The following is a 27697-nucleotide window of genomic DNA, read 5'->3' as shown; positions in this document are numbered from 1 at the left end:
AACCATAAAACGTCTGCAGCTAACATGCATTATGTCACGATCCGGGTATCTGGACGCCATTTCTTACCCATCAGATCAGAGGCGTCACTAGGGTTGGTGTCACCCGGTATGGTAACTCATGGTGTCACCCCCATGGACCTCCTTCTGTATCACACCACACAGAACCCTTAGTAATGTTTTTGTACTAGTTTTACTTGTAAATCATAATTCCCGTGTATATATTCCGTGCTCTAACTGGCGCAACATTTATAACGTGCTCTACCTGGCGCAATGTGTATAACGTGCTCTACCTGGCGCAATGTGTATAACGTGCTCTACCTGGCGCAACATTTATAACGTGCTCTACCTGGCGCAATGTGTATAACGTGCTCTACCTGGCGCAATGTGTGTAACATGCTCTACCTGGCGCATTGTGTATAACGTGCTCTACCTGGCGCATTGTGTATAACGTGCTCTACCTGGCGCATTGTGTATAACGTGCTCTACCTGGCGCATTGTGTATAACGTGCTCTACCTGGCGCATTGTGTATAACGTGCTCTACCTGGCGCATTGTGTATAACGTGCTCTACCTGGCGCATTGTGTATAACGTGCTCTACCTGGCGCATTGTGTATAACGTGCTCTACCTGGCGCATTGTGTATAACGTGCTCTACCTGGCGCATTGTGTATAACGTGCTCTACCTGGCGCATTGTGTATAACGTGCTCTATCTGGCGCATTGTGTATAACGTGCTCTATCTGTCGCAATGTGTATAACGTGCTCTACCTGGTGCAATGTGTATAACATGCTCTACCTGGCGCATTGTGTATAACGTGCTCTACCTGGCGCATTGTGTATAACGTGCTCTACCTGGCGCATTGTGTATAACGTGCTCTACCTGGCGCATTGTGTATAACGTGCTCTACCTGGCGCATTGTGTATAACGTGCTCTACCTGGCGCAATGTGTATAACATGCTCTACCTGGCGCATTGTGTATAACGTGCTCTACCTGGCGCAATGTGTATAACATGCTCTACCTGGCGCATTGTGTATAACGTGCTCTACCTGGCGCATTGTGTATAACGTGCTCTACCTGGCGCATTGTGTATAACGTGCTCTACCTGGCGCATTGTGTATAACGTGCTCTACCTGGCGCAATGTGTATAACATGCTCTACCTGGCGCATTGTGTATAACATGCTCTACCTGGCGCATTGTGTATAACGTGCTCTACCTGGCGCATTGTGTATAACGTGCTCTACCTGGCGCATTGTGTATAACGTGCTCTACCTGGCGCATTGTGTATAACGTGCTCTACCTGGCGCATTGTGTATAACGTGCTCTACCTGGCGCATTGTGTATAACGTGCTCTACCTGGCGCATTGTGTATAACGTGCTCTACCTGGTGCAATGTGTATAACGTGCTCTACCTGGCGCATTGTGTATAACGTGCTCTACCTGGCGCATTGTGTATAACGTGCTCTACCTGGCGCAATGTGTATAACATGCTCTACCTGGCGCATTGTGTATAACGTGCTCTACCTGGTGCAATGTGTATAACGTGCTCTACCTGGCGCATTGTGTATAACGTGCTCTACCTGGCGCATTGTGTATAACGTGCTCTACCTGGCGCAATGTGTATAACATGCTCTACCTGGCGCATTGTGTATAACATGCTCTACCTGGCGCATTGTGTATAACGTGCTCTACCTGGCGCATTGTGTATAACGTGCTCTACCTGGCGCATTGTGTATAACGTGCTCTACCTGGCGCATTGTGTATAACGTGCTCTACCTGGCGCATTGTGTATAACGTGCTCTACCTGGTGCAATGTGTATAACGTGCTCTACCTGGCGCATTGTGTATAACGTGCTCTACCTGGCGCATTGTGTATAACGTGCTCTACCTGGCGCATTGTGTATAACGTGCTCTACCTGGCGCATTGTGTATAACGTGCTCTACCTGGCGCATTGTGTATAACGTGCTCTACCTGGCGCATTGTGTATAACGTGCTCTACCTGGCGCATTGTGTATAACGTGCTCTACCTGGCGCAATGTGTATAACATGCTCTACCTGGCGCATTGTGTATAACATGCTCTACCTGGCGCATTGTGTATAACGTGCTCTACCTGGCGCATTGTGTATAACGTGCTCTACCTGGCGCATTGTGTATAACGTGCTCTACCTGGCGCATTGTGTATAACGTGCTCTACCTGGCGCATTGTGTATAACGTGCTCTACCTGGCGCAATGTGTATAACATGCTCTACCTGGCGCATTGTGTATAACATGCTCTACCTGGCGCATTGTGTATAACGTGCTCTACCTGGCGCATTGTGTATAACGTGCTCTACCTGGCGCATTGTGTATAACGTGCTCTACCTGGCGCATTGTGTATAACGTGCTCTACCTGGCGCATTGTGTATAACGTGCTCTACCTGGTGCAATGTGTATAACGTGCTCTACCTGGCGCATTGTGTATAACGTGCTCTACCTGGCGCATTGTGTATAACGTGCTCTACCTGGCGCATTGTGTATAACGTGCTCTACCTGGCGCATTGTGTATAACGTGCTCTACCTGGCGCATTGTGTATAACGTGCTCTACCTGGCGCATTGTGTATAACGTGCTCTACCTGGCGCATTGTGTATAACGTGCTCTACCTGGCGCAATGTGTATAACATGCTCTACCTGGCGCATTGTGTATAACATGCTCTACCTGGCGCATTGTGTATAACGTGCTCTACCTGGCGCATTGTGTATAACGTGCTCTACCTGGCGCATTGTGTATAACGTGCTCTACCTGGCGCATTGTGTATAACGTGCTCTACCTGGCGCATTGTGTATAACGTGCTCTACCTGGCGCATTGTGTATAACGTGCTCTACCTGGCGCATTGTGTATAACGTGCTCTACCTGGCGCAATGTGTATAACGTGCTCTACCTGGCGCATTGTGTATAACGTGCTCTACCTGGCGCATTGTGTATAACGTGCTCTACCTGGCGCAATGTGTATAACATGCTCTACCTGGCGCATTGTGTATAACGTGCTCTACCTGGTGCAATGTGTATAACGTGCTCTACCTGGCGCATTGTGTATAACGTGCTCTACCTGGCGCATTGTGTATAACGTGCTCTACCTGGCGCAATGTGTATAACATGCTCTACCTGGCGCATTGTGTATAACATGCTCTACCTGGCGCATTGTGTATAACGTGCTCTACCTGGCGCATTGTGTATAACGTGCTCTACCTGGCGCATTGTGTATAACGTGCTCTACCTGGCGCATTGTGTATAACGTGCTCTACCTGGCGCATTGTGTATAACGTGCTCTACCTGGTGCAATGTGTATAACGTGCTCTACCTGGCGCATTGTGTATAACGTGCTCTACCTGGCGCATTGTGTATAACGTGCTCTACCTGGCGCATTGTGTATAACGTGCTCTACCTGGTGCAATGTGTATAACGTGCTCTACCTGGCGCATTGTGTATAACGTGCTCTACCTGGCGCATTGTGTATAACGTGCTCTACCTGGCGCATTGTGTATAACGTGCTCTACCTGGCGCATTGTGTATAACGTGCTCTACCTGGCGCATTGTGTATAACGTGCTCTACCTGGCGCATTGTGTATAACGTGCTCTACCTGGCGCAATGTGTATAACGTGCTCTACCTGGCGCATTGTGTATAACGTGCTCTACCTGGCGCATTGTGTATAACGTGCTCTACCTGGCGCATTGTGTATAACGTGCTCTACCTGGCGCATTGTGTATAACGTGCTCTACCTGGCGCATTGTGTATAACGTGCTCTACCTGGCGCATTGTGTATAACGTGCTCTACCTGGCGCAATGTGTATAACATGCTCTACCTGGCGCATTGTGTATAACGTGCTCTACCTGGCGCATTGTGTATAACGTGCTCTACCTGCTGCATTGTATATAATGTGCTCTATCTGGCGCATTGTGTATAACGTGCTCTACCTGGCGCATTGTGTATAACGTGCTCTACCTGGCGCATTGTGTATAACGTGCTCTACCTGGCGCATTGTGTATAACGTGCTCTACCTGGCGCATTGTGTATAACGTGCTCTACCTGGCGCATTGTGTATAACGTGCTCTACCTGGCGCATTGTGTATAACGTGCTCTACCTGGCGCATTGTGTATAACGTGCTCTACCTGGTGCAATGTGTATAACATGCTCTACCTGGCGCATTGTGTATAATGTGCTCTACCTGGCGCATTGTGTATAACGTGCTCTACCTGGCGCAATGTGTATAACATGCTCTACCTGGCGCATTGTGTATAACGTGCTCTACCTGGCGCAATGTGTATAACGTGCTCTACCTGGTGCAAAGTGTATAATGTGCTCTACCTGGCGCATTGTGTATAACGTGCTCTACCTGGCGCAATGTGTATAACGTGCTCTACCTGGTGCAATGTGTATAACGTGCTCTATCTGGCGCATTGTGTATAACGTGCTCTACCTGGCGCAATGTGTATAACGTGCTCTACCTGGTGCAATGTGTATAACGTGCTCTACCTGGCGCATTGTGTATAACGTGCTCTACCTGGCGCATTGTGTATAACGTGCTCTACCTGGCGCATTGTGTATAACGTGCTCTACCTGGCGCAATGTGTATAACATGCTCTACCTGGCGCATTGTGTATAACGTGCTCTACCTGGCGCATTGTGTATAACATGCTCTACCTGGCGCATTGTGTATAACATGCTCTACCTGGCGCATTGTGTATAACGTGCTCTACCTGGCGCAATGTGTATAACGTGCTCTACCTGGTGCAAAGTGTATAATGTGCTCTACCTGGCGCATTGTGTATAACGTGCTCTACCTGGCGCAATGTGTATAACGTGCTCTACCTGGCGCATTGTGTATAACATGCTCTACCTGGCGCATTGTGTATAACGTGCTCTACCTGGTGCAAAGTGTATAATGTGCTCTACCTGGCGCATTGTGTATAACGTGCTCTACCTGGTGCAAAGTGTATAATGTGCTCTACCTGGCGCAATGTGTATAACGTGCTCTACCTGGCGCATTGTGTATAACATGCTCTACCTGGCGCATTGTGTATAACGTGCTCTACCTGGTGCAAAGTGTATAATGTGCTCTACCTGGCGCATTGTGTATAACGTGCTCTACCTGGCGCAATGTGTATAACGTGCTCTACCTGGTGCAAAGTGTATAATGTGCTCTACCTGGCGCATTGTGTATAACGTGCTCTACCTGGCGCAATGTGTATAACGTGCTCTACCTGGTGCAAAGTGTATAATGTGCTCTACCTGGCGCATTGTGTATAACGTGCTCTACCTGGCGCAATGTGTATAACGTGCTCTACCTGGCGCATTGTGTATAACGTGCTCTACCTGGTGCAATGTGTATAACGTGCTCTATCTGGCGCAGTGTGTATAACGTGCTCTACCTGGCGCATTGTGTATAACGTGCTCTACCTGGCGCAATGTGTATAACGTGCTCTACCTGGTGCAAAGTGTATAATGTGCTCTACCTGGCGCATTGTGTATAACGTGCTCTACCTGGCGCAATGTGTATAACGTGCTCTACCTGGTGCAAAGTGTATAATGTGCTCTACCTGGCGCATTGTGTATAACGTGCTCTACCTGGCGCAATGTGTATAACGTGCTCTACCTGGTGCAAAGTGTATAATGTGCTCTACCTGGCGCATTGTGTATAACGTGCTCTACCTGGCGCAATGTGTATAACGTGCTCTACCTGGCGCATTGTGTATAACGTGCTCTACCTGGTGCAATGTGTATAACGTGCTCTATCTGGCGCAGTGTGTATAACGTGCTCTACCTGGCGCATTGTGTATAACATGCTCTACCTGGCGCATTGTGTATAACGTGCTCTACCTGGCGCATTGTGTATAACGTGCTCTACCTGGCGCATTGTGTATAACGTGCTCTACCTGGCGCAATGTGTATAACGTGCTCTACCTGGTGCAAAGTGTATAATGTGCTCTACCTGGCGCATTGTGTATAACGTGCTCTACCTGGTGCATTGTGTATAACGTGCTCTACCTGGTGCAAAGTGTATAATGTGCTCTACCTGGCGCAATGTGTATAACGTGCTCTACCTGGTGCATTGTGTATAACGTGCTCTACCTGGCGCATTGTGTATAACGTGCTCTATCTGGTGCAATGTGTATAACGTGCTCTACCTGGTGCAAAGTGTATAATGTGCTCTACCTGGCGCATTGTGTATAACGTGCTCTACCTGGTGCATTGTGTATAACGTGCTCTACCTGGTGCATTGTGTATAACGTGCTCTACCTGGTGCAAAGTGTATAATGTGCTCTACCTGGCGCAATGTGTATAACGTGCTCTACCTGGTGCAAAGTGTATAATGTGCTCTACCTGGCGCATTGTGTATAACGTGCTCTATCTGGTGCAATGTGTATAACGTGCTCTACCTGGTGCAATGTGTATAACGTGCTCTATCTGGCGCAGTGTGTATAACGTGATCTACCTGTCGCATGTGTAAAAAATAATAATGTGTAATATTATATATATATATATATATATATATATATATATATACATACACACACTTTAAAAAAAATAATAATACTGGATTATATTGAAATTAACCATTTGTTTGCACAAACAAATGGTACTAATTTCAATAAAATCCATGTTTACTTCAGGAAAAAAATTTAATTAATTGACTATATAATATTTTTTTTACTGTAAATACTAACTTATTATTGAAGTTTCCACAAACGAATTGCAGCCAGCCAAGGAGTGACAGCAGGAGGTTGAGAATGAGCCTGAGGTGCGCAACCAACTTCAAGGCAGTCCCTACGACCCTAGGCTCCCTGTAGTAACCGCAGCACTAACCTCCTCCCACTTCTCCCTCCCAGCAGTGCAAGCGGGCGAGCGGCGGCGTGATGACGTCACGGGACTTGCATGATGAAGACGTGATCGTGTGTATGGACCCGGCCACGGCGGAGTCTCCCAGCTGGGAGGAAGGTATGCAATCATAATTGTGCTGTAGTGGAGTCTTCTTGTTGCAGGCGGGGATGTAGGATTTTGAGTTGATGGGGGCGCGATCGTAACTGTTGTGCTTGGTGCCAGACGGCAAACAGAGCACTACAGTTACGATCGTACCCCCGTCGACTCAAAATCCTACACCCCCGCCTGCAACAAGAAGACTCCACTACGGCACAGTTTTAATCGCATACCATCCACCCCCTCCCGGCTGGAAGACTCCGCAGCGGCACAGTTACAATTGCTCCCCCAATGCCTCCCCCGCCCCGCTGACTGAAAGTCACACACCCCGCCTGGAAGACTCCGCCGGGTCCGTGCTGTGTGACAGTGTCATGAAGCAGGGGATGCAGCAGGTGTGAGTGTGCAGCTTAATTTGGTGTCACCCCATTGAAGGGTGACACCCGGGTGCGGGCCGCACCCCCCGCACCCGCCTCATGACGCCACTGCATCAGATGCCTCCTAAGGCTGGCTCAGCGCTCCAGGACCGGATCCCATCTGTTATCCTAATGTTCACATTCCTGCATCCTCTCCTGTCACTCTGAGACGCTGTCACAGTAACGCCTTATTACATCTGGCATGGCGTCTCCCGCGGCCTCCGCCGCCGTCCCTGAGCTTCTGCATGCAGAGTGTCAGAGTGGCGATTACGTCAGCCGCGGCCTCCACTGTGTCCGCGTGGTTGGATGTGCACCTGTCAGCTTGGCGCCTCCTGTCTCCGGTGGCCGGCGCCGCCATTACTGTTTTCATTACCACATGGATTACAAACCAAACTTCCCTCCAAGTGTCTGCATGGGCGCAGCCATCTTGGATTCTGTCAGCTGATCATTTCCACCAATCTGTTCTCAGTATTGATAATCTGCATAATTGCCTAGCCAATCCCTTCCTTGCTGCAGGTATAAATACACTGTGCCTGAGCAAGGAAGACGTCAGTGCTTTGGTTGTCAAACCTAGTTCCTGTTTGTCTCTCTCCTGTGATTGTCTTCCAGGTTCCAGCTCCTGTCTCCAGACTTCTGCTATAGAGACCCGCACCAGCATTCCACCTGCGGTGTAGCCTGACTCTCCAATCCATTGTGGATTCATCTGTTTCCAGCTACAACATTACCTGCTTCCAGCTCAGCTTCCAGCAGAGTACAGCTTCCCTTAAAGGGCCGGTGTCCTTTCTACACTTTACCACTCTCCACCGGTATTATTATTTCTCCGCTCTCAAGTTCTACATTTCAGTTCACATTTCATCGCTCCCAAAGTTCATTTATTATTTAACTAGTTCCAGCCAGTATCCACTCCGTGCTAACAACAGTCTGGTTCCAGCCAGTATCCACAGCAGCTGTTTTATCTTCAGCAACCCAGCTTTTCCTGGAACACCAGCTGGCACAATCCTGGGTTATCTCCATTGCTACAGTCGGGCCTGGTAAGGACTTTCCATCTAGAAGATCATAAGAACTATCTCACACTACCAGTGCCCTGTGGCTCCTGCCATCCTGTAGTACCCAGGAACTGTATTTATTCTTTGCTGACTTTTTCGTTTTCTTTTACTGCTGCTGTGTTGCGGAGTTGTCATAATAAACATCATTGACTTTTATCCAAGTTGTCGTGGTCACGCCTTCGGGCAGTTATTATTCATGTTACTTACATGTCCAGGGGTCTGATACAACCTCCCAGGTTCCGGTACATCTCAGCCCCTACAACTGAGGCTGCCTCCCGTCAGCTCAGGCCCTCAGTTGTGACACATTATGATGGTTCTTGTATTTATTACATTCAAGACTCATGCAGAGACGGCTTTTTTCTTCTAAACTGGGACACCCCCTAACTAGCAGCGTCTCACATCTGTGGAAGTCTATGGTGCCTCTTTAGATGCCAACGTTGGACACACTATCAAGCCTTCCACCAGCGCCACGTTCAATTAAGTTTTACCGCCTGAGTATGGCGTACTGTGTCTTTAAACGCAGCCACTGCCACGCCCATGACACGCCCATGTCTGCCTAGCACCTCCCGTTACTCCCAGGAATGCCCACTAAAAGCGTCTAAATGCGTACTGCGTCTCCGCACAATAACAATCCGGACAAATGTGCAGTACGTAGAACACTGGAAAACTGTGCGCATGTTGGCTCCGCCTGTGACTCAGAAACGGGCCCACAGTGTGGTGAGATGGTAAGGGGCAAAAAGGGGATGGAATCGAAATACGGTGCTCAGAATCCCGACACTCAGAATGCAGAGGGATTCCGGTGAGTATTTTAATCCTCCCGCAGCCTAACCCCAACCGTCCCCTTCCACAGCCTAACGCTAACTGTCCCCCACCTCCGTAGCCTAATCCTAACCACCCCCGCACCCTAACGCTAACTGTCCCCTCCCACAGCCTAACCCTAACTGTCCCCTCCCACAGCCTAACGCTAACTGTCCCCCACCTCCGTAGCCTAATCCTAACCACCCCCGCACCCTAACCCTAACTGTCCCCTCCCACAGCCTAACCCTAACTGTCCCCTCCCACAGCCTAACCCTAACTGTCCCCTCCCACAGCCTAACCCTAACTGTCCCCCACCTCCGTAGCCTAATCCTAACCACCCCCGCATCCTAACCCTAACTGTCCCCTCCCACAGCCTAACCCTAACTGTCCCCCACCTCCGTAGCCTAATCCTAACCACCCCCGCATCCTAACCCTAACTGTCCCCTCCCACAGCCTAACCCTAACTGTCCCCCACCTCCGTAGCCTAATCCTAACCACCCCCGCATCCTAACCCTAACTGTCCCCCACCTCCGTAGCCTAATCCTAACCACCCCTGCATCCTAACCCTAACTGTCCCCTCCCACAGCCTAACCCTAACTGTCCCCCACCTCCGTAGCCTAATCCTAACCACCCCCGCATCCTAACCCTAACTGTCCCCTCCCACAGCCTAACTCTAAATGTCCCCCACCCCCATATCCTAACCCTAACTGTCGACCCCACACATCCCCCCACAGCTTGATTGGCTGATCATTTATCACTCTTTATCAGTCTCTACTTTATCACATTTTAAGGCTAAATACATTCAGGGCTAGGTTCCTAGACGTTACTTGACCACTGATACTACACTATGGGGGTAATTCAGAGTTGATTGCAGCAGCAAATTTGTTAGCAGTTGGGCAAAACCATGTGCACTGCAGGTGGGGCAGATGTAACATATGCAGAGAGTGTAAAAATAAAGCAGCCAGTATTTACCCTGCACAGAAACAAAATAACCCACCCAAATCTAACTCTCTCTGCCCGTGTTATATCAGCCCCACCTGCAGTGCACATGGGGCCTAATTCAGATCTGTTCACTCGCTAGCGTTTTTCTCAGCGCAGCGATCAGGTCTCACCAGATTTGTAAGTGATCAAACGAGAGACACATTTTTATTTCAATCACATCCTTTTAATCATTGCAGAACACGAAAGCCGAATAAATACACAGCTCGGTAACTCCATATAACACCCATAACATAAAATACAACCAAAACTTCCTCAGATTCATATGTAATGGCTAATAACACAATAAATCATCTCACCTGGGGAAAATGAACGACCAAAAGAGATATGCGTCGGCATCAAATGGCGTCCAAGATCGGCGGCCGTGCGGGTTGCCGGATGATTTTAGACTTTTTTTTTTTAAAGGGGCAGTCACGTACAAGGGAAAACCATGCCCTGTAAGTGATTGCCCCTTTTAAGAAAGCGTCCGGCATTCCGCACCTCCGACTCCATTACATCCCGCCGTTTCTTTTTGTTTTTTAAACGAAAGATTGCAGAATAATCTTATGATGAAAATGTATCATTTGGTCGCATCAATCAGCCTCCACTTACAACCAATGGGGCCTGATTCAAAGTACGCAATGTAGTAGTGATGTGCTCTGTAGTAGCTGCCATCCGCGGAGGCATGATTCAGAGTACGGAATGTAGTAGTGATGTGCTCTGTAGTAGCTGCCATCCGCGGTGGCCTGATTCAGAGTACGGAATGTAGTAGTGATGTGCTCTGTAGTAGCTGCCATCCGTGGTGGCCTGATTCAGAGTATGGAATGTAGTAGTGATGTGCTCTGTAGTAGCTGCCATCCGCGGTGGCCTGATTCAGAGTACGGAATGCAGTAGTGATGTGCTCTGTAGTAGATGCCATCCGCGGTGGCCTGATTCAGAGTACAGAATGTAGTAGTGATGTGCTCTGTAGTAGCTGCCATCCGCGGTGGCCTGATTCAGAGTACAGAATGTAGTAGTGATGTGCTCTGTAGTAGCTGCCATCCGCGGTGGCCTGATTCAGAGTACGGAATGCAGTAGTGATGTGCTCTGTAGTAGATGCCATCCGCGGTGGCCTGATTCAGAGTACAGAATGTAGTAGTGATGTGCTCTGTAGTAGCTGCCATCCGCGGTGGCCTGATTCAGAGTACAGAATGTAGTAGTGATGTGCTCTGTAGTAGCTGCCATCCGCGGTGGCCTGATTCAGAGTACAGAATGTAGTAGTGATGTGCTCTGTAGTAGCTGCCATCCGCGGTGGCCTGATTCAGAGTACAGAATGTAGTAGTGATGTGCTCTGTAGTAGCTGCCATCCGCGGTGGCCTGATTCAGAGTACGGAATGTAGTAGTGATGTGCTCTGTAGTAGCTGCCATCCGCCGTGGCCTGATTCAGAGTACGGAATGTAGTAGCGATGTGCTCTGTAGTAGCTGCCATCCGCGGTGGCCTGATTCAGAGTACAGAATGTAGTAGTGATGTGCTCTGTAGTAGCTGCCATCCGTGGTGGCCTGATTCAGAGTACGGAATGTAGTAGTGATGTGCTCTGTAGTAGCTGCCATCCGTGGTGGCCTGATTCAGAGTACGGAATGTAGTAGTGATGTGCTCTGTAGTAGCTGCCATCCGCGGTGGCCTGATTCAGAGTACGGAATGTAGTAGTGATGTGCTCTGTAGTAGCTGCCATCCGCGGTGGCCTGATTCAGAGTACAGAATGTAGTAGTGATGTGCTCTGTAGTAGCTGCCATCCGCGGTGGCCTGATTCAGAGTACGGAATGTAGTAGTGATGTGCTCTGTAGTAGCTGCCATCCGCCGTGGCCTGATTCAGAGTACAGAATGTAGTAGTGATGTGCTCTGTAGTAGCTGCCATCCGCCGTGGCCTGATTCAGAGTACGGAATGTAGTAGCGATGTGCTCTGTAGTAGCTGCCATCCGCGGTGGCCTGATTCAGAGTACAGAATGTAGTAGTGATGTGCTCTGTAGTAGCTGCCATCCGCGGTGGCCTGATTCAGAGTACGGAATGTAGTAGCGATGTGCTCTGTAGTAGCTGCCATCCGCCGTGGCCTGATTCAGAGTACGGAATGTAGTAGCGATGTGCTCTGTAGTAGCTGCCATCCGCGGTGGCCTGATTCAGAGTACAGAATGTAGTAGTGATGTGCTCTGTAGTAGCTGCCATCCGCGGTGGCCTGATTCAGAGTACGGAATGTAGTAGTGATGTGCTCTGTAGTAGCTGCCATCCGCGGTGGCCTGATTCAGAGTACAGAATGTAGTAGTGATGTGCTCTATAGTAGCTGCCATCCGCGGTGGCCTGATTCAGAGTACAGAATGCAGTAGTGATGTGCTCTGTAGTAGCTGCCATCCGCGGTGGCCTGATTCAGAGTACGGAATGTAGTAGTGATGTGCTCTGTAGTAGCTGCCATCCGCGGTGGCCTGATTCAGAGTACGGAATGTAGTAGTGATGTGCTCTGTAGTAGCTGCCAGCCGCGGTGGCGTGATTCAGAGTACAGAATGCAGTAGTGATGTGCTCTGTAGTAGCTGCCATCCGCGGTGGCCTGATTCAGAGTACGGAATGTAGTAGTGATGTGCTCTGTAGTAGCTGCCATCCGCGGTGGCCTGATTCAGAGTACGGAATGTAGTAGTGATGTGCTCTGTAGTAGCTGCCAGCCGCGGTGGCGTGATTCAGAGTACAGAATGTAGTAGTGATGTGCTCTGTAGTAGCTGCCATCCGCGGTGGCCTGATTCAGAGTACAGAATGTAGTAGTGATGTGCTCTGTAGTAGCTGCCATCCGCGGTGGCCTGATTCAGAGTACGGAATGTAGTAGTGATGTGCTCTGTAGTAGCTGCCAGCCGCGGTGGCCTGATTTACTATCTCTGCTGGGTGTGGTATATAGGGTCGACCACACTTAGGGCAACAGTGTCTTGGTCGACCACTATTAGTCGACAGTGACTAGGTCGACACCTGAAATAGGCCGACACATGCATTAAATCGACATGGACAAGGTGAACAGGTCAAAAGGCCGACTTGAGTTTTTTTATTTTTGGGGGTGTCCTTTTCATTGTGGAGTGACCGGGAACCCCAATTAGTGCACTGTGTACCCTGGCATGGCGAGCGAACTTCGGGCAGATTACCGTTCCCAATTTTAGTCCACGTGGATCGTAAAATATGAAAAAGTCCCCCCCAATTTTTTTTTACATTGTAAAAAACTCATGTCGACCTTTTGTCACGTCAACCTAGAACATGTTGACCGAGATTCCCTGTTGACTTAATGCCTGTCGACCAATAGTGGTCGACCTAGACATTGTTGACCTAAGTGGGTTAACCTAGAGACCGGATACCATCTCTGCTCATGAGAGCATCTGATGGACTAATGCGCGCGCCCATGCGTCTGCTAGAAGAAACACCTGCCTCATTTAGATTGTACGTCAGCCACCACAACCAATATCAGCTGATGCCAGGTACGAGGGTTCCGTCAGTAACAGGCCTCTATTACGCGTGGAGCTTTTCATACACGCCCACAATGGTGCAGGGCCTGTTCTAGCCCGTGTGGTGCCCCGGGTGAAAATAGGGTGTGGCTTCATACAGGGGCGTGGTCAGTTACACCCCCTGTAGAGTTGTGCCCCCTGTAGATTTGTGCCCCCTGTAGAGTAGCGCCGCTTACAAAAAAAATACAAAATAATAAATTAAGTAATTAATACTTACTATCCCCGCTCCTGACTCCCGACCGCTGCTGACCTCCGCTGCTGACTTCCGCCGGCGCCGCTCCTCGGATCTATGGGATAGCACAGCATAGACACTAGAGGTCAATTATGACCCTTAGCGTCTATGTGCCAGTCCCACAATGCTGTGTGGTGCGCGATGACGTCATCGCGCACCGCACAACAAAGGTCCTCTCCACGAAGGGAAACTAGACGGGTAGCATCTACCCATCTAGTTTCCTTAACAGCGCCACTCAGCACCGGGGGTGGGGGGGGCACTGACCAACAGGAGCGGATCTTGCCATGGCGCGGCGCCCTCCGTAAGGCACCGGCTCTCTCCGGAAGGCGGCGCCCCGGGCAAAAATCCTGTGTGCCCGTAGCAAGATCCGCTACTGCAAGGGTGGTTCCATGCACTCGTATTGTTGCCGCCCCGAAACACCCAATTTCACGGAAGGACAGATCCAGAAAAAAGTTCAGTTCGGTCAATTGGACAGACATACACAATAATGAATACATTTGCATCTGTGCTTTCGCTGTATGCAGAAATCCGATCGACTCCGAATCAGAGCCATGGCGTGAAATGGCTCTGCACGTGCTCAGCACAGTGCACAAATGCGCTCAATCAGATTCAGGACACTTTACCACTTACACCATTAGCGAAGTCAGCAAAGTACAGTGAGGGTGTGTTCATGCAATTGTAAATGCATGTATCCCTGGACAGAGGCGGAAATACACCTGGTACAGATGGACAGTAGTCAGTGGTAGGTGTAAACAGTGATGGCGGTTGGTGGGTTGCGAAATCCGCTTGAGAATGCCCTGTTGCCACTGACCGATGGTTCTTTTGTCACCCTGACATGGAATACACTTATAGGAGCGCACTTCTTAGATGTTATTTTTTTGTTTTCTTGAGTACACTACGATAGAGATTTTTCACTGTTAAAATGATGCTGAATAGGTTGTTACGCGTGTAGCTCCGGTCTATCGGTCTGCGAAACATGTTCCGCTCATGAAGGTGATGCTTCTAATGGTGCCCATACACTTGTGAGATAATCGGTGCTAACCTTCGATTTCGACCGCATCTGTGATAGAAATCGAAGGATTGTATGCACATTTTAGGTACCTTTCGATGCGATGCGCGGGCACGCCTGTCGAATCTCACGTCTCAAGATAGTATGTGCTGCACCTAATATTTATCGCATCGCAGTGCGATTGCATGTGTTTTAAAAAAACACATGCTATATATCGCACTGCGATGTGCGATGGGCACCCGCCGGGAGCGGCCTAAGGCCGCTCCCACTCGGCGGTGACGTGCCCATCACGTGATTACCATGCGATCTACTGCATGATCGCATGGTAATCACTTTGGCAGTTCAGGTGCGATTTCATCGCACCTGAACTGCCAGTACGATGCCCCGCGATGTCGCGTCGTGGGGCATCGCACAAGTGTATGGGCACCATAAGTCCGACGCGATGGCAATGTTTATGTAATTGTTTTGCTACTGCACACAGCGCGTGGCTCCCACAGTGTCAGCCTTACTCAGCTTCAGTTGCAATTTAGCAAAATCGTAAATGGGACGATTATTGGACGACCGCATCGTGCGTGTTCGAAGGCCCAAAATGCGAATGTAAGGTGACTGCAGGGCCAGCAATCTGCGATCGCATAGCGATTACCAGGAAGTGTCCTCCGTTTATGGAAGGTTACATGGCGTTTGCGGGGAGTGATTGAAAAAACACAGGCGTGTCATGGACCGTGCATCAAACGTCAGCTGCAATCGAAAACATGGCGCCACTGCGACTGCAGATGCGTATATCCTGGGGTCAACTGGTATTGTCGATTGCGGTCGATGGTCTGCGGTTTCTGCATATGCATTGCAATTATGCGAATGCATACGCAAATTTGCGAATCCATTGGTGGGTGTCTTTTACCTTTCTGGGCAGCTCAGTCACAGGACTCATTGAGACTCACGGATTCTGGAATGTGTTGGTGTGGGAGTTACGCGGGTGTGTTGGAGGAGTGGTTATGAACTGAGACGTTTAATCGCGTACACTGGAAGCCATACTCAGAGAGATATTCTGCACCTAGCATGGAGCCGATGCTTCCGATGGTTGTGACTGCAGACGAGCGTCCCAGCCCTTGCGCGGTCACACGGACACTTGTACACCAGAAGAAGGGCTGATACTAGCATTAGCATAACGTAGCCGACATGACTGCCGTAAATGGCGCTAAAGCGTTCGCAGCATCACTCAGAATAAGCCCCAAACTAAGCTCGTATGCAGCAGTTGCAGAGAGGAACACATACTGATCACAGCTGAAGAACGACATATGTAACTTCATCTTCATTAATGTCCATTACTTTATGAATTAAGTCAAACGAGCAGGCGGAACAGGTTCTTCCTCCATAGCAGGGATTGCAATGAGGTGAATAATCTGATAACAAGCACCATTTTTACTAGGAATCCCCAACCAAGCAGTTATTGGACTCAGTCCGGTTACCGATCTCATTATATGACCTGTCTCGCACCTACAATTACAGAACAATGGCCAACATAATGTAACCATTTTCCGGTTGCCTGTATTATATCTCCTGCAAATTGGCAGGAATACATATTAGTTTCCATCCCATATCACAACAATGTGGGCTTATTGGGGGTAATTCCAAGTTGATCGCAGCAGGATTTTTGTTAGCAGTTGGGCAAAACCATGTGCACTGCAGGGGAGGCAGATATAACATGTGCAGAAAGAGTTAGATTTGGGTGGGTTATTTTGTTTCTGTGCAGGGTAAATACTGGCTGCTTTATTTTTACACTGCAATTTAGATTGCTGATTGAACTCACCCTACCCAAATCTAACTCTCTCTGCACATGTTACATCTGCCTCCCCTGCAGTGCACGTGGTTTTGCCCAAGTGCTAACAAAGTTCCTGCTGCGATCAACTCAGAATTACCCCCCTTATCATGGCGGAGAGTGTTGTCACCATACAACAGAATAAGGACACAGTGCTATGTTCCCCAAACTCAGGACCTGAGCCAGAGGAGTATGCAGTGGCAATGTCGGAGGCAAGCAACCAATGTTTTCAGTCAGCGCGTGCGTCCGAGTCGCACTGCACTCTGCCGGCACTAGAGGGGCTCAGACTTTTATGTGCAGATCTCCAGGAAAATGCCCGCCGCGCTATTCTCCCAGCGATTTCTCTACTGCGCATGCGCTGCTGCCGCCACCGCGAAAAACTCAAGAGGGGTAAGTATACAAGAAATGTGTACAGCATGTGCAGTGTGGGCCCCTCTGGTGTCAGGGGCCCGAGTGCACCGCATACACTGCACCCTATTATAAATACGCCAGTGTTGATGACATACATTTAGGCGTTTTGCGTGGCCGGTTAAATAATTTAATATATTCAATTACTTAAATGAAGGACATTTGCTGAGTGTACACATATTTATGTTTTATATTATCATGTGTATTAATACAGTTAGCGTTTTTTACAGTATTAATAGAAAGTGCTACTCTGTAAACCTGTTCCACACCTCACTATCACCTCAAGGAGACGGGCTCTCTCCCGCGTGGAGTCTCTGGTGTTTAGAAAGACTTGATTTCTGTGTAAAACATTTCCCACACTGAGAGCATGCAAATGGCTTCTCACCCGTGTGAGTTCCGTGATGTTCAAAGAGACTCGCTTTACGCGTAAAACATTTCCCGCAATCAGAACATGCGAACGGCTTTTTACCAGTGTGAATTCGCTGATGGTTAACAAGTGTCGACTTGCGCTTGAAACCGTTCCCACACTGAGAACATGTAAAAGGCCTCAAGCCCGTGTGAATTCCCTGATGCTCAAAAAGACTTGATTTACGTGTGAAACACTTTCCACACTTGGCACAGGGATAGGGCTTCTCTCCAGTGTGACTTCTCTGGTGATTGACCAGAACTGATTTCTGCGAAAAACATTTCCCACACTCAGAGCATAAAAATGGTTTCTCGCCCGTGTGAATCCTTTGGTGATTAACAAGCTGTGAATTCAGTGTGAAACATTTCCCGCACTCGGAACATGGAAATATATTGTTGCCGGTGTGAAGTCTCTGGTGGTTAACAAGATGTTATTTCTGCGTAAAACATTTCCCGCACTCAGAACATGGAAACGCCTTCTCACCTGTGTGACATCTGTGGTGTTTAACAAGATGTGAATTCTGTGTAAAGCAGGAACATGGAACATGGAAATGGCTTTTCACCCATGTGAGTTCTCTGGTGACTGACAAAGCTTTCTTTCTGTGTAAAACATTTCCCACACTTTATACACAGAAATGGCCTCTCTCCTGTGTGAGTTCTCTGATGCTCAAGAAGGCGGTCATTTCCGGCAAAATATAAACCACATTCAAAACACAGAAATAGATGATCACCTTCGTGAGCTGTAATATGTGTGAAAATATCTGAGGTATCAGGGGGACACTCTTTATGATTAGAGGGATCAGATGATAGATGTACACTATGCAGCACTGGATGTATATTTGGGGTAATGAGGTTTCCTCCTGTAGATTCTTGTGTGATGACGTTATCCTCTATTTCACAGTCTGGAGATGAAAGGAGATGTTCCTCCGAGGTATTCCTGAGGTTGCACCCATCTGCTGGAAATAAAATGAATTCAATTTATACTGGACAAAGAGAAGCTGCTTAGAGAAGAGGAGCTGCAGCAGGCAACGGGAAGCAGCTTCACAGAGGAGAGGAGACACACAAAGAAAAAAAGCTGCATGGTACAAAGAATTGAAGCAGCATAAGGCAAAGGAAGGCAGGGAAGGGGAGGTGTAAGGGGCAGAGAAAGTGAGCTTCACTCAAGAGAATTGTAGTGGGTATAAAAGAGTAGTAGTATGGGGCAGAAGGATGACTGTAGCATAGGGTAAAGGAGAGTTGCAGGGCAAATGAGGGGAGCTGCGCTGGGTATAGAGGCAGGAAGCTATGAGGGGGTAGAGATGGCTTCTGATGTATGAGATACACCAGAAAGTGTGGGGAGGAGACTGGTCAGATCTCTGGGCTGGTAACACACAGTGACATGATGTGAGGGGGAGAGCAGGAGTATAATAGGGGCTGATGGCTCTTGATGTATGAAATACACCACAGAGTGTGGGGAGGAGACTAGCCAGATCTCTGGGCTGGTAACACACAGTGACATGATGTGAAGGAGGAGAGCAGGAGTATAATAGGGGCTGATGGCTCCTGATGTATGAGATACACCAGACAGTGTGGGGAGGAGACTGGTCAGACATCTGGGCTGGTAACACACAGTGACATGATGTGAGGGGGAGAGCAGAAGTATAATAGGGGCTGATGGCTCATGACTCCCCCACTGGGCAGATACTTTGTCCTCATTAGCCTGTACTGGCAGAGGAGGGTGTAGGATAAGAGATTGCTGTAGTAACAGAACAAGGAGAATATGTGACTCTGTACTTAGTGATTATCACTCACCTGTGCCTATACCTGTAGGGATTTCCTCCTCCTTGCGCTGCCGTTCACCCATCACATATATCTCATCTTTGATTTTAATATCTTCAACTTTGATAACTATTAGGTCTTCTTCCTTCATTAACAGAAAAATAATAAAGAATATCAGCGTATCTGAGTGTATATAGTGTACAGTCATTTTGGTATTTGGCGAGATCCTCAGTAGTTCCACCTACCTGATCCTCCTGTGGGACACTGTGATTCTCCTCTGTATGGACCTGGGGATAAAGAGGACGGGGACATCTCTCTGGGGTATCTCTGTTACTGGTCCCATCTGTAGGAGACACACAGTGACTGAGTACATTGTATATATGTGATTATCAGGTGATGTGTATCTAGGTGGCCCCCATAGCTGCTCTCTCCATTACACTACATGACAGTCTCCTCTTACCCAGTGATGTAAGGGGCTGGTGATTCTCCATCATCACGTCCTTGTACAGACCCCTGTGTTCCTCTATATACTCCCACTCCTCCATGGAGAAATAGACAGTGACATCCTCACACCTTATAGGAACCTGACACACAAAAACACAGTCATCATTCAGACACACCCCCTGGTGTTACTGTATAATGGAGGTCATTCCGAGTTGTTCGCTCGCAAGGCGATTTTAGCAGAGTTGCTCACGCTAAGCCGCCGCCTACTGGGAGTGAATCTTAGCATCTTAAAATTGCGAACGATGTATTCGCAATATTGCGATTACACACCTCGTATCAGTTTCTGAGTAGCTTCAGACTTACTCGGCATCTGCGATCAGTTCAGTGCTTGTCGTTCCTTGTTTGACGTCACAAACACACCCAGCGTTCGCCCAGACACTCCTCCGTTTCTCCGGCCACTCCTGCGTTTTTTCTGGAAACGGTAGCGTTTTTTCCCACACGCCCATAAAACGGCCAGTTTCCGCCCAGTAACACCCATTTCCTGTCAATCACATTACGATCGCCAGACCGATGAAAAAGCCGTGAGTAAAATTCCTAAGTGCATAGCAAATTTACTTGGCGCAGTCGCAGTGCGGACATTGCGCATTAAGCGGAAAATCGCTGCGATGCGAAGATTTTTACCGAGCGAACAACTCGGAATGAGGGCCAATGTCCCATTCCCAGCAGTCACCTCTCCAATCAGCAGCTGAATGATCTTGTTGGTGAGTTCCAGAATCTTCTGCTCATTGTGTCTCTCATGTATCAGTGATTGAGGTGGAGGCACCGTGATGGGGCTCTGGGCCCTGCTCAGTCCTCCTGACATACAGGGAATGCTTGGGGACATACACTCACCAGATGTCTTCCTCACTACCATATAATCCTGTGTATCAAGAAACACTAATATATTGTGCTACATATAGATATAACTTAAACTACTAGTGCTGGAGGTAATGAACAAAATGAATAAGGTCACTGTGACTATCTCAGAATCCATAATTTCTCCAGCAACTCTATAGGTGATTAATAATAATAATACACATATCAGTGAAGTCTCTGTGTCATCATCAAACTTCTTCATCTCCCCAGTAAGGTCCCTGTGTTAGTAATAGAGATAAGAGTGATATCACTGTGACACTTCCAGACTCCCTCACCTCCCCAGTTAGGTCCCTGTGTCAGTAATAGAGATAAGAGTGATATCACTGTGACATCCCCCGACACCCTCACCTCCCCAGTCAGGTACCTGTGTTAGTAATAGATATGAGTGACGTCACTGTGACACTCCCAGACTCCCTCACCTCCCCTGTCAGGTCCCTGTGTTAGTTATAGAGGTAAGAGTGATATCACTGTGACACTTCCAGACACCCTCACCTCTCCAGTTAGGTTCCTGTGTTAGTAATAGACACAAGTGTGACGTCACTATGAAACTTCCAGACTCCCTCACCTCCCCAGTCAGGTGCCTATGTTAGTAACAGAGATAAGAGCGACGTCACTGTGACACTCTCAGACTCCCTCACCTACCCAGTTAGGTCCCTGTGTTAGTAATAGAGATAAGAGTGATATCTCTGCGACACTTCCAGACTCCCTCACCTCCCCAGTCAGGTCCCTGTGTTAGTAATAGATATACGAGTGACGTCACTGTGACACTCCCCGACCCCCTCACCTCCCCAGTCAGGTCCCTGTGTTAGTAATAGAGATAAGAGTGATGTCACTGTGACACTCCCCGACCTCCCCAGTCAGGTTCCTGTGTTAGTTATAGAGATAACAGTGATATCACTGTGACACTCCCAGACTCCCTCACCTTCTCAGTTAGGTACCTATGTTAGTAATAGAGATAAGAGTGACGTCACTGTGACACTCCCAGACTCCCTCACCGCCACACTCAGGTCCCTATGTTAGTAACAGAGAGAAGAGCGACGTCACTGTGACACTCACAGGCTCCCTCACCTCCCCATTCAGGTCCCTGTGTTAGTAATATAGATAAGAGTGACGTCACTGTGACACTCCAAGACTCGCTCACCTCCCAGTCAGGTCCCTGTATTAGTAATAGAGACAAGAGTGACGTCACTGTGACACTCCCCGGCCCCCTCACCTCCCCAGTCAGGTTCCTATGTTAGTTATAGAGATAAGCATGATGTCACTGTCACACACCCAGACACCCTCACCTCCCCAGTTAGGTCCCTGTGTTAGTAATACATATGAGTGACGTCACTGTGACACTCCCAGACTCCCTCACCTCCCCAGTCAGGTCCCTGTGTTAGTAATAGAGATAAGAGTTATGTCACTGTGACACTCCAAGACTCCCTCACCTCCCCAGTCAGGTCCCTGTGTTAGAAATAGAGATAAGAGTGATGTTACTGTGAAACTCCCAGACTCCCTCACCTCCCCACTCAGATCCCTATGTTAGTAATATAGATAAGAGTAACGTCACTGTGACACCCCCAGACTCCCTCACCTCCCCAGTCAGGACCCTGTGTTAGTAATAGAGATAAGAGCGACGTCACTGTGACACTCCCAGACTCCCTCACCGCCACACTCAGGTCCCTATGTTAGTAACAGAGAGCAGAGCGACGTCACTGTGACACTCACAGGCTCCCTCACCTCCCCATTCAGGTCCCTGTGTTAGTAATATAGATAAGAGTGACGTCACTGTGACACTCCAAGACTCGCTTACCTCCCCAGTCAGGTCCTTGTATTAGTAATAGAGATAAGAGTGACGTCACTGTGACACTCCCCGGCCCTCTCACCTCCCCAGTCAGGTTCCTATGTTAGTTATAGAGATAAGCATAATGTCACTGTCACACACCCAGACACCCTCACCTCCCCAGTCAGGTACCTGTGTTAGTAATAGATATAAGTGACGTCACTGTGACACTCCCAGACTCCCTCACCTCCCCAGTCAGGTCCCTGTGTTAGAAATAGAGATAAGAGTGATGTTACTGTAACACTCCCAGACTCCCTCACCTCCCCAGTCAGGTCCCTGTGTTAGTAATAGAGATAAGAGTTGTGTCCCTGTGACACTCCCAGACTCCCTCACCTCCCCAGTCAGGTCCCTGTGTTAGTAATAGAGATAAGAGTGATGTCCCTGTGACACTCCCAGACTCCCTCACCTCCCCAGTCAGGTCCCTGTGTTAGTAATAGAGATAAGAGTGATGTTACTGTGACACTCCCAGACTCCCTCACCTCCCCAGTCAGGTCCCTGTGTTAGTAATAGAGATAAGAGTAATGTTACTGTGACACTCCCAGACACCCTCACCTCCCCAGTCAGCAGGTAGATTATGTCTAGGGTGAGATGTAATATCTTCTCAGTCCCCCGGCTGTTATCCATCCTCATTGATACAGTAAAATAAATCTGTAAAGAACAATATAGATTAGTTAAAGCCCAAAAGATTTCAAAATGAGTCTGGACACAAAGATAAATACCCTCTCTTCTATAATTGGACTCTAACTTCCACCTTACTTTTGTACTTCACAACGCTTTTATTTGTTAGGCATCCGCACATGGCATTTCACTAACTTTCTACGTGGAGTAATAGTTATTGGATATGTGATACGTGTGCGCACTACTTGACCTACTCTGTAAACTATATTGTAGGTATCTTACAGGTATTGTCGTGTGACTGGAATACCCTAGACTTGACATAAGACCATTTTCTGAGTTTCAAATACAGTATACGTGACTTCATATTATAGTGCATCAGTTCTAACGATGTCATCCTGGGGCTGGCGAAAGAAGGAACTTTGCAGCCTATTACTGCTGCGTATAGTCCCTTACCTCTGCTCCGGTGTCCCGACTTCTAAAAGAGATCTGCCTTCTGCCGTACCGCACATTACTAACATAAAGCCGGCAGCGCGGATATTTAATACAGCGAGAAACCTGCCCTCCCCCCTCTACTCTGATGAGTTGCAAATGTCTTTACAGATTTTACCAAGCCCACCCTTGACTTCTTCTTCCAGCCACGTTTGTGTATCTTGTCACCCTGTGGGTTTCCCTATGCCCCCATTTTGTCTGTGGGAGGAAAAATACACCAGCGGCATCCTGGCAGTTGAAATACCGACATGGGTTGTTAAGGAGTCTAACACTCCCCCTGGCGTACCGTATCCCTCCCTTTTAGGTGTCTAACCCTAACCTCCCCTTCCCCGCTTCGGGTGGTGCCTGAACTTAGCCCCCCTCCCCGCAGCCTAAACCTTACCAGCCCATTCTCCCCGCGCAGCCTATCCCAAATCTCCCCATCCCTGTTGGCTCCAAACCCCCCCCCCCCTCCTAAGTCCCTCGGGGGTTGCGTAAACCTAACTTCCCATCCCCCTTACCCCCCAGCGTAGTACTTACACAGGCCGCTGTGTTGATGATCAGGATCAAGACAGTCGGGATTCCCGCGTTGGTGTTCTGTCCACTTTCGGGATTCTGGGGTCGTTATTCCGGCGCCGGTATCACGACCGTTGGGATGGTAACCGCATCCCACATAAGCCTAGGAAGAATACTAGCATTCTCCTTTAACAAGTTGTTCGATCCAACTGTGATAAATCTTCGGCTTCTGTCCATAATCTACACATGCGAAGAAAGGGCTTTCTTTTGCTTTTCAATTGGGTTTGTCCCTATAATTTAAAAAAGCAATAATATTAAATGCAAAACACGCCTATTTTTTAATTTACTATTTATGCCGCTTTAAGTTTTGGTAAATATAGCACCAAGAATTTGGTTTCCCTCCTAGGACTCTTCTCTGGCAAGATAGAGTTCATTTGCACATATGTTTGATTTTTTTGGCCCAATGGTTTCGGAGGCAAGGATCACAACCTAGAGCAGTGTTTTTCAGCCACTATGCCATGACACACTAGTGTGCCCTGAGCAGTCTCCAGGTGTGCCGCCATAGAAGTAGAGCCAGGCCCGTCAGTGTTTTGCCGCTACTGAGGCCCTGGAACGATCAATACTGCTGGGTTTAGTGGTTGCAGAACCAGTTTTAATTTTGGACCCGGGCAGTGTTGCGCTCTTCTGGCTTTCTCAGATGTGGCTCAGGCGTTACTTATGGAGAAGCTGCGACATGACATCCTAGGACACGCAACTGCATCATGCATCACTGTTATATTGGAGTGTGCCTTGGCAATATTTAAATCTTGTTCAGTGTGCCGCGATTTGTAAAAGGTTGAAAATCTCTGCCCTAGAGTTTTCCAAAATACACTGCCCTCAGGACGGGATCCGGTCTGAAGATCGACAGTGTCTAGGTCGACAATGTTTAGGTCGACCACTATAGGTCGACAGTCACTAGGTCGACATGGATGGAAGGTCGACAGGGTTTCTAGGTCGACATGTGCTAGGTCGACAGGTCTAAAGGTCGACATGAGTTTTTCAATTATTCTTTTTTGGGGGATTTTTTCATACTTAACGATCCACGTGGACTACGATTGGAACAGTAAAGTGTGCCGAGCGAAGCGAAGGCACCATGCCCGAAGCATGGCGAGCGAAGCGAGCCATGCGAGGGGACGCGGTGCACTAATTTGGGATCCTGGTCACTCTACGAAGAAAATGACACAAAATAAATAAATCCTCATGTCGACCTTTAGACCTGTCGACCTAGCACATGTCGACCTAGAAACCCTGTCGACCTTCCATCCATGTCGACCTAGTTACTGTCGACCTATAGTGGTCGACCTAAACATTGTCGACCTAGACACTGTCGATAAAACGAACCACACCCCTCAGGACCCATGGTGGCTACACAGCACTGCATGGTCAAACGAGGCCCAATCTGTCAGTTTATCTAGGAACTTTCTTAGTTATGTGTGAGTGTTGAGTTGACAGTGACCCCACATGGGAAGCCCACAAAGCACGGCAAACCGATCAGCTTCATGTTTACCTCTCTCAATAATTCAGTCGCAATTTAGGCCTAATTTAGACCTGATCTCTGCATTGCAAATCTGCAATAAAAATTGTTGCCACCCATAAAGATTAAAATCCCCCATGCAAGTGTGCAAATGCATGCGAACACCGTACGAAAAAACTTCCCCAGACAGCGGACAGCTGCAAATCTGTTCGCAACTCACTCACCATCAAATGATTTTTCCAGTCTGTGCGTAGCCCAGGACTTAATCCTACAGTGCGATAGAATCAGGCTGTTTGCGGCCGGAGCTGACATCACACACCGCCTCCCAGAAAACGCTTGGGCACGCCTGCGTTTTTCCTGACACTCCCAAAAAACGGCCAGTTACAACCCACAAACGTCTTCTTCCTGTCAATCACCTTGTGTAACCCTAGTGATTGAAATTTTCGCACCATTCTGTCGCTGTTTAGGCTCGCGCCTGCGCTTACAATGCATACGCAGTCATTTGATAATCGGTTGCTGTGTACCTGAAAGCTTCCTGGGTCTTCTTCAAATGGTCTTACTCAACTTGGCTTTCTCAAGGGAAGTCAAGGACGCCATTAAATCCTCAAAAGTCCCCTCTTCTCCTGGTCTGTATGGATTCACAATACATAACTAAAATTAAAAATTAAAAAAAAATTATAACAAAATGTGAAAAAAAGAAGAAAGCAAAAAAAAAAGCAAATGGATCTTTTAGCCCCGATCCTCACTCACATGTTCAGCACCCTCATGATTGGGGCACAATACATGCCAGTCACATAAGGGTAGATGCCAGAATCAAGTTGGAGAAAGGACTTGATTCTAGCATCTACCAAATGGGTAGGGCTGATGAGTTTATGACAAATTTAGTTATTTCGCTGGTTTATGGTCTTACGTGGCGGTTAGTTCTAAAACCAAGTTGAGTAAGGGACCTCTGATGTCACCAGGAGGAGGAGCCACATCACAAGGGGGAGGAGCCATGCTCAAACAAAGTACCCGAAACGTACCCTCGCAGGCTTGCTTCGCTCGCCATGCTTCGGGCTCGGTGGCTCGCTCCGCTGGTCACCAGGTTACTAAAGGGAGTAGTTGGTGACGTGGATAGTAGAAGAACTATCCTGCTGGCCTCGCTCCTCCCCCTGACATCAGAGCTCCTTTTTCCAACTTGATTCTAGCAAAGTTGGAGAAAGGACCTCTGATGTCAGGGGGAGGAGCCAATATACCAGGGGAGGAGCTAGGCCAGCGGGATAGTTCTTCTACTATCCACGCCACCAATTACTCCCTTTAGTAACCCAGTGGCGAGCAAAGCATCTGCATTTCCTGCATTATTATAACAGGACTCTGCATGCTACTCCACCTGTACAATAACAGGGCACTACAGTCTGCTCCACCTGTGTTAGATTAACAGGGAAGACAAGACTGCTCCACCTGCATTAAAATAACAAGGCACCAAAGTCTGCGGCACCCCTGTCACTACAGAGCCTGCTCCATCTCTGTATAACAGTAATGGTCTACCACAGTCTGCTCCACCTGTGCCAAGGGGAGGGTAAAGCAGTGCCTACTCCATCTGTACTAGTACTAACAAATATCATTACCTGATGCTGTCACTTTCCCCACCACCAGCCTCCTCTGTCTGTGCTTTCTTCCCTCTATCACCCGGAGGACAGGGTTACACGGGCGGTCATTTTGTTGAAGACATTATGCAGTGGAACGCAGAGACAGGAAGAACGGAAGCCGCGGGTGGCCCGGGGACAGGTCGCTGCCTGTGACTGACGTCAGGGATTAGTGTAATGATAGCATTCTAAAGCTCCAGACTATTTACATGTTACAGTCATCTACTCTACAGCATTAACCTTATATTACGTGTCACACTCATGCATAGCATATATAACCTCTTATTACATGCATAGCATATATAACCTCCTATTACATGTCCTCTTCTATTACATGCATAGCATTATATAACCTTATATTACATGCCACAAACGTGCATAGCATGTATAACCTTATTACATGTATAGCATATATAACTTCTTATTACATGTCCTCTCCTATT

The 27697-nt window shown here is 48.3% G+C and overlaps 1 protein-coding gene and 1 pseudogene across 2 annotated transcripts; both read right to left on the bottom strand.

Annotated features, from left to right (window-relative positions):
• Positions 1-18063, bottom strand: part of LOC134983102 (zinc finger protein 250-like) — a 51398-nt pseudogene extending 33335 nt beyond the window's left edge.
• Positions 17995-27419, bottom strand: LOC134983165 (oocyte zinc finger protein XlCOF8.4-like). Of its 2 annotated transcripts, none has more exons than XM_063948923.1 (9): positions 27237-27419; positions 26154-26280; positions 24141-24406; positions 23067-23162; positions 20505-20693; positions 19791-19914; positions 19576-19673; positions 19364-19475; positions 17995-18528 (listed from the first exon to the last, which is right to left on the bottom strand). In XM_063948923.1, exons 4-9 carry the CDS (start codon positions 23142-23144, stop codon positions 18077-18079), a joined length of 1053 nt encoding a protein of 350 aa, XP_063804993.1. In that variant the 5' UTR covers positions 23145-23162; positions 24141-24406; positions 26154-26280; positions 27237-27419; the 3' UTR covers positions 17995-18076. The 2 variants fall into 2 exon arrangements, with proteins under 2 accessions (XP_063804993.1, XP_063804994.1); XM_063948924.1 differs by having other exon boundaries at positions 17995-18525.
• Positions 27420-27697: the final 278 nt, after the last annotated feature.

Source organism: Pseudophryne corroboree (genome assembly GCF_028390025.1).
Source record: "Pseudophryne corroboree isolate aPseCor3 chromosome 3 unlocalized genomic scaffold, aPseCor3.hap2 SUPER_3_unloc_1, whole genome shotgun sequence".
NCBI lineage: Eukaryota > Metazoa > Chordata > Amphibia > Anura > Myobatrachidae > Pseudophryne > Pseudophryne corroboree.
This window is presented reverse-complemented; position numbering and strand designations above follow the sequence as displayed.

What these genes read in the sequence shown, in the direction of transcription:
- LOC134983165 (XM_063948923.1), bottom strand. Translation starts at nt 23,144, where the DNA reads ATGAGGATGGATAACAGCCGGGGGACTGAGAAGATATTACATCTCACC. An exon ending in TCTACCTGCTGACTGGGGAG is followed by an intron (nt 20,694 to 23,066) that starts GTGAGGGTGTCT and finishes CTTGATACACAG; the next exon opens with GATTATATGGTAGTGAGGAA. An exon ending in CCAGCCCCTTACATCACTGG is followed by an intron (nt 19,674 to 19,790) that starts GTAAGAGGAGAC and finishes TGTCTCCTACAG; the next exon opens with ATGGGACCAGTAACAGAGAT.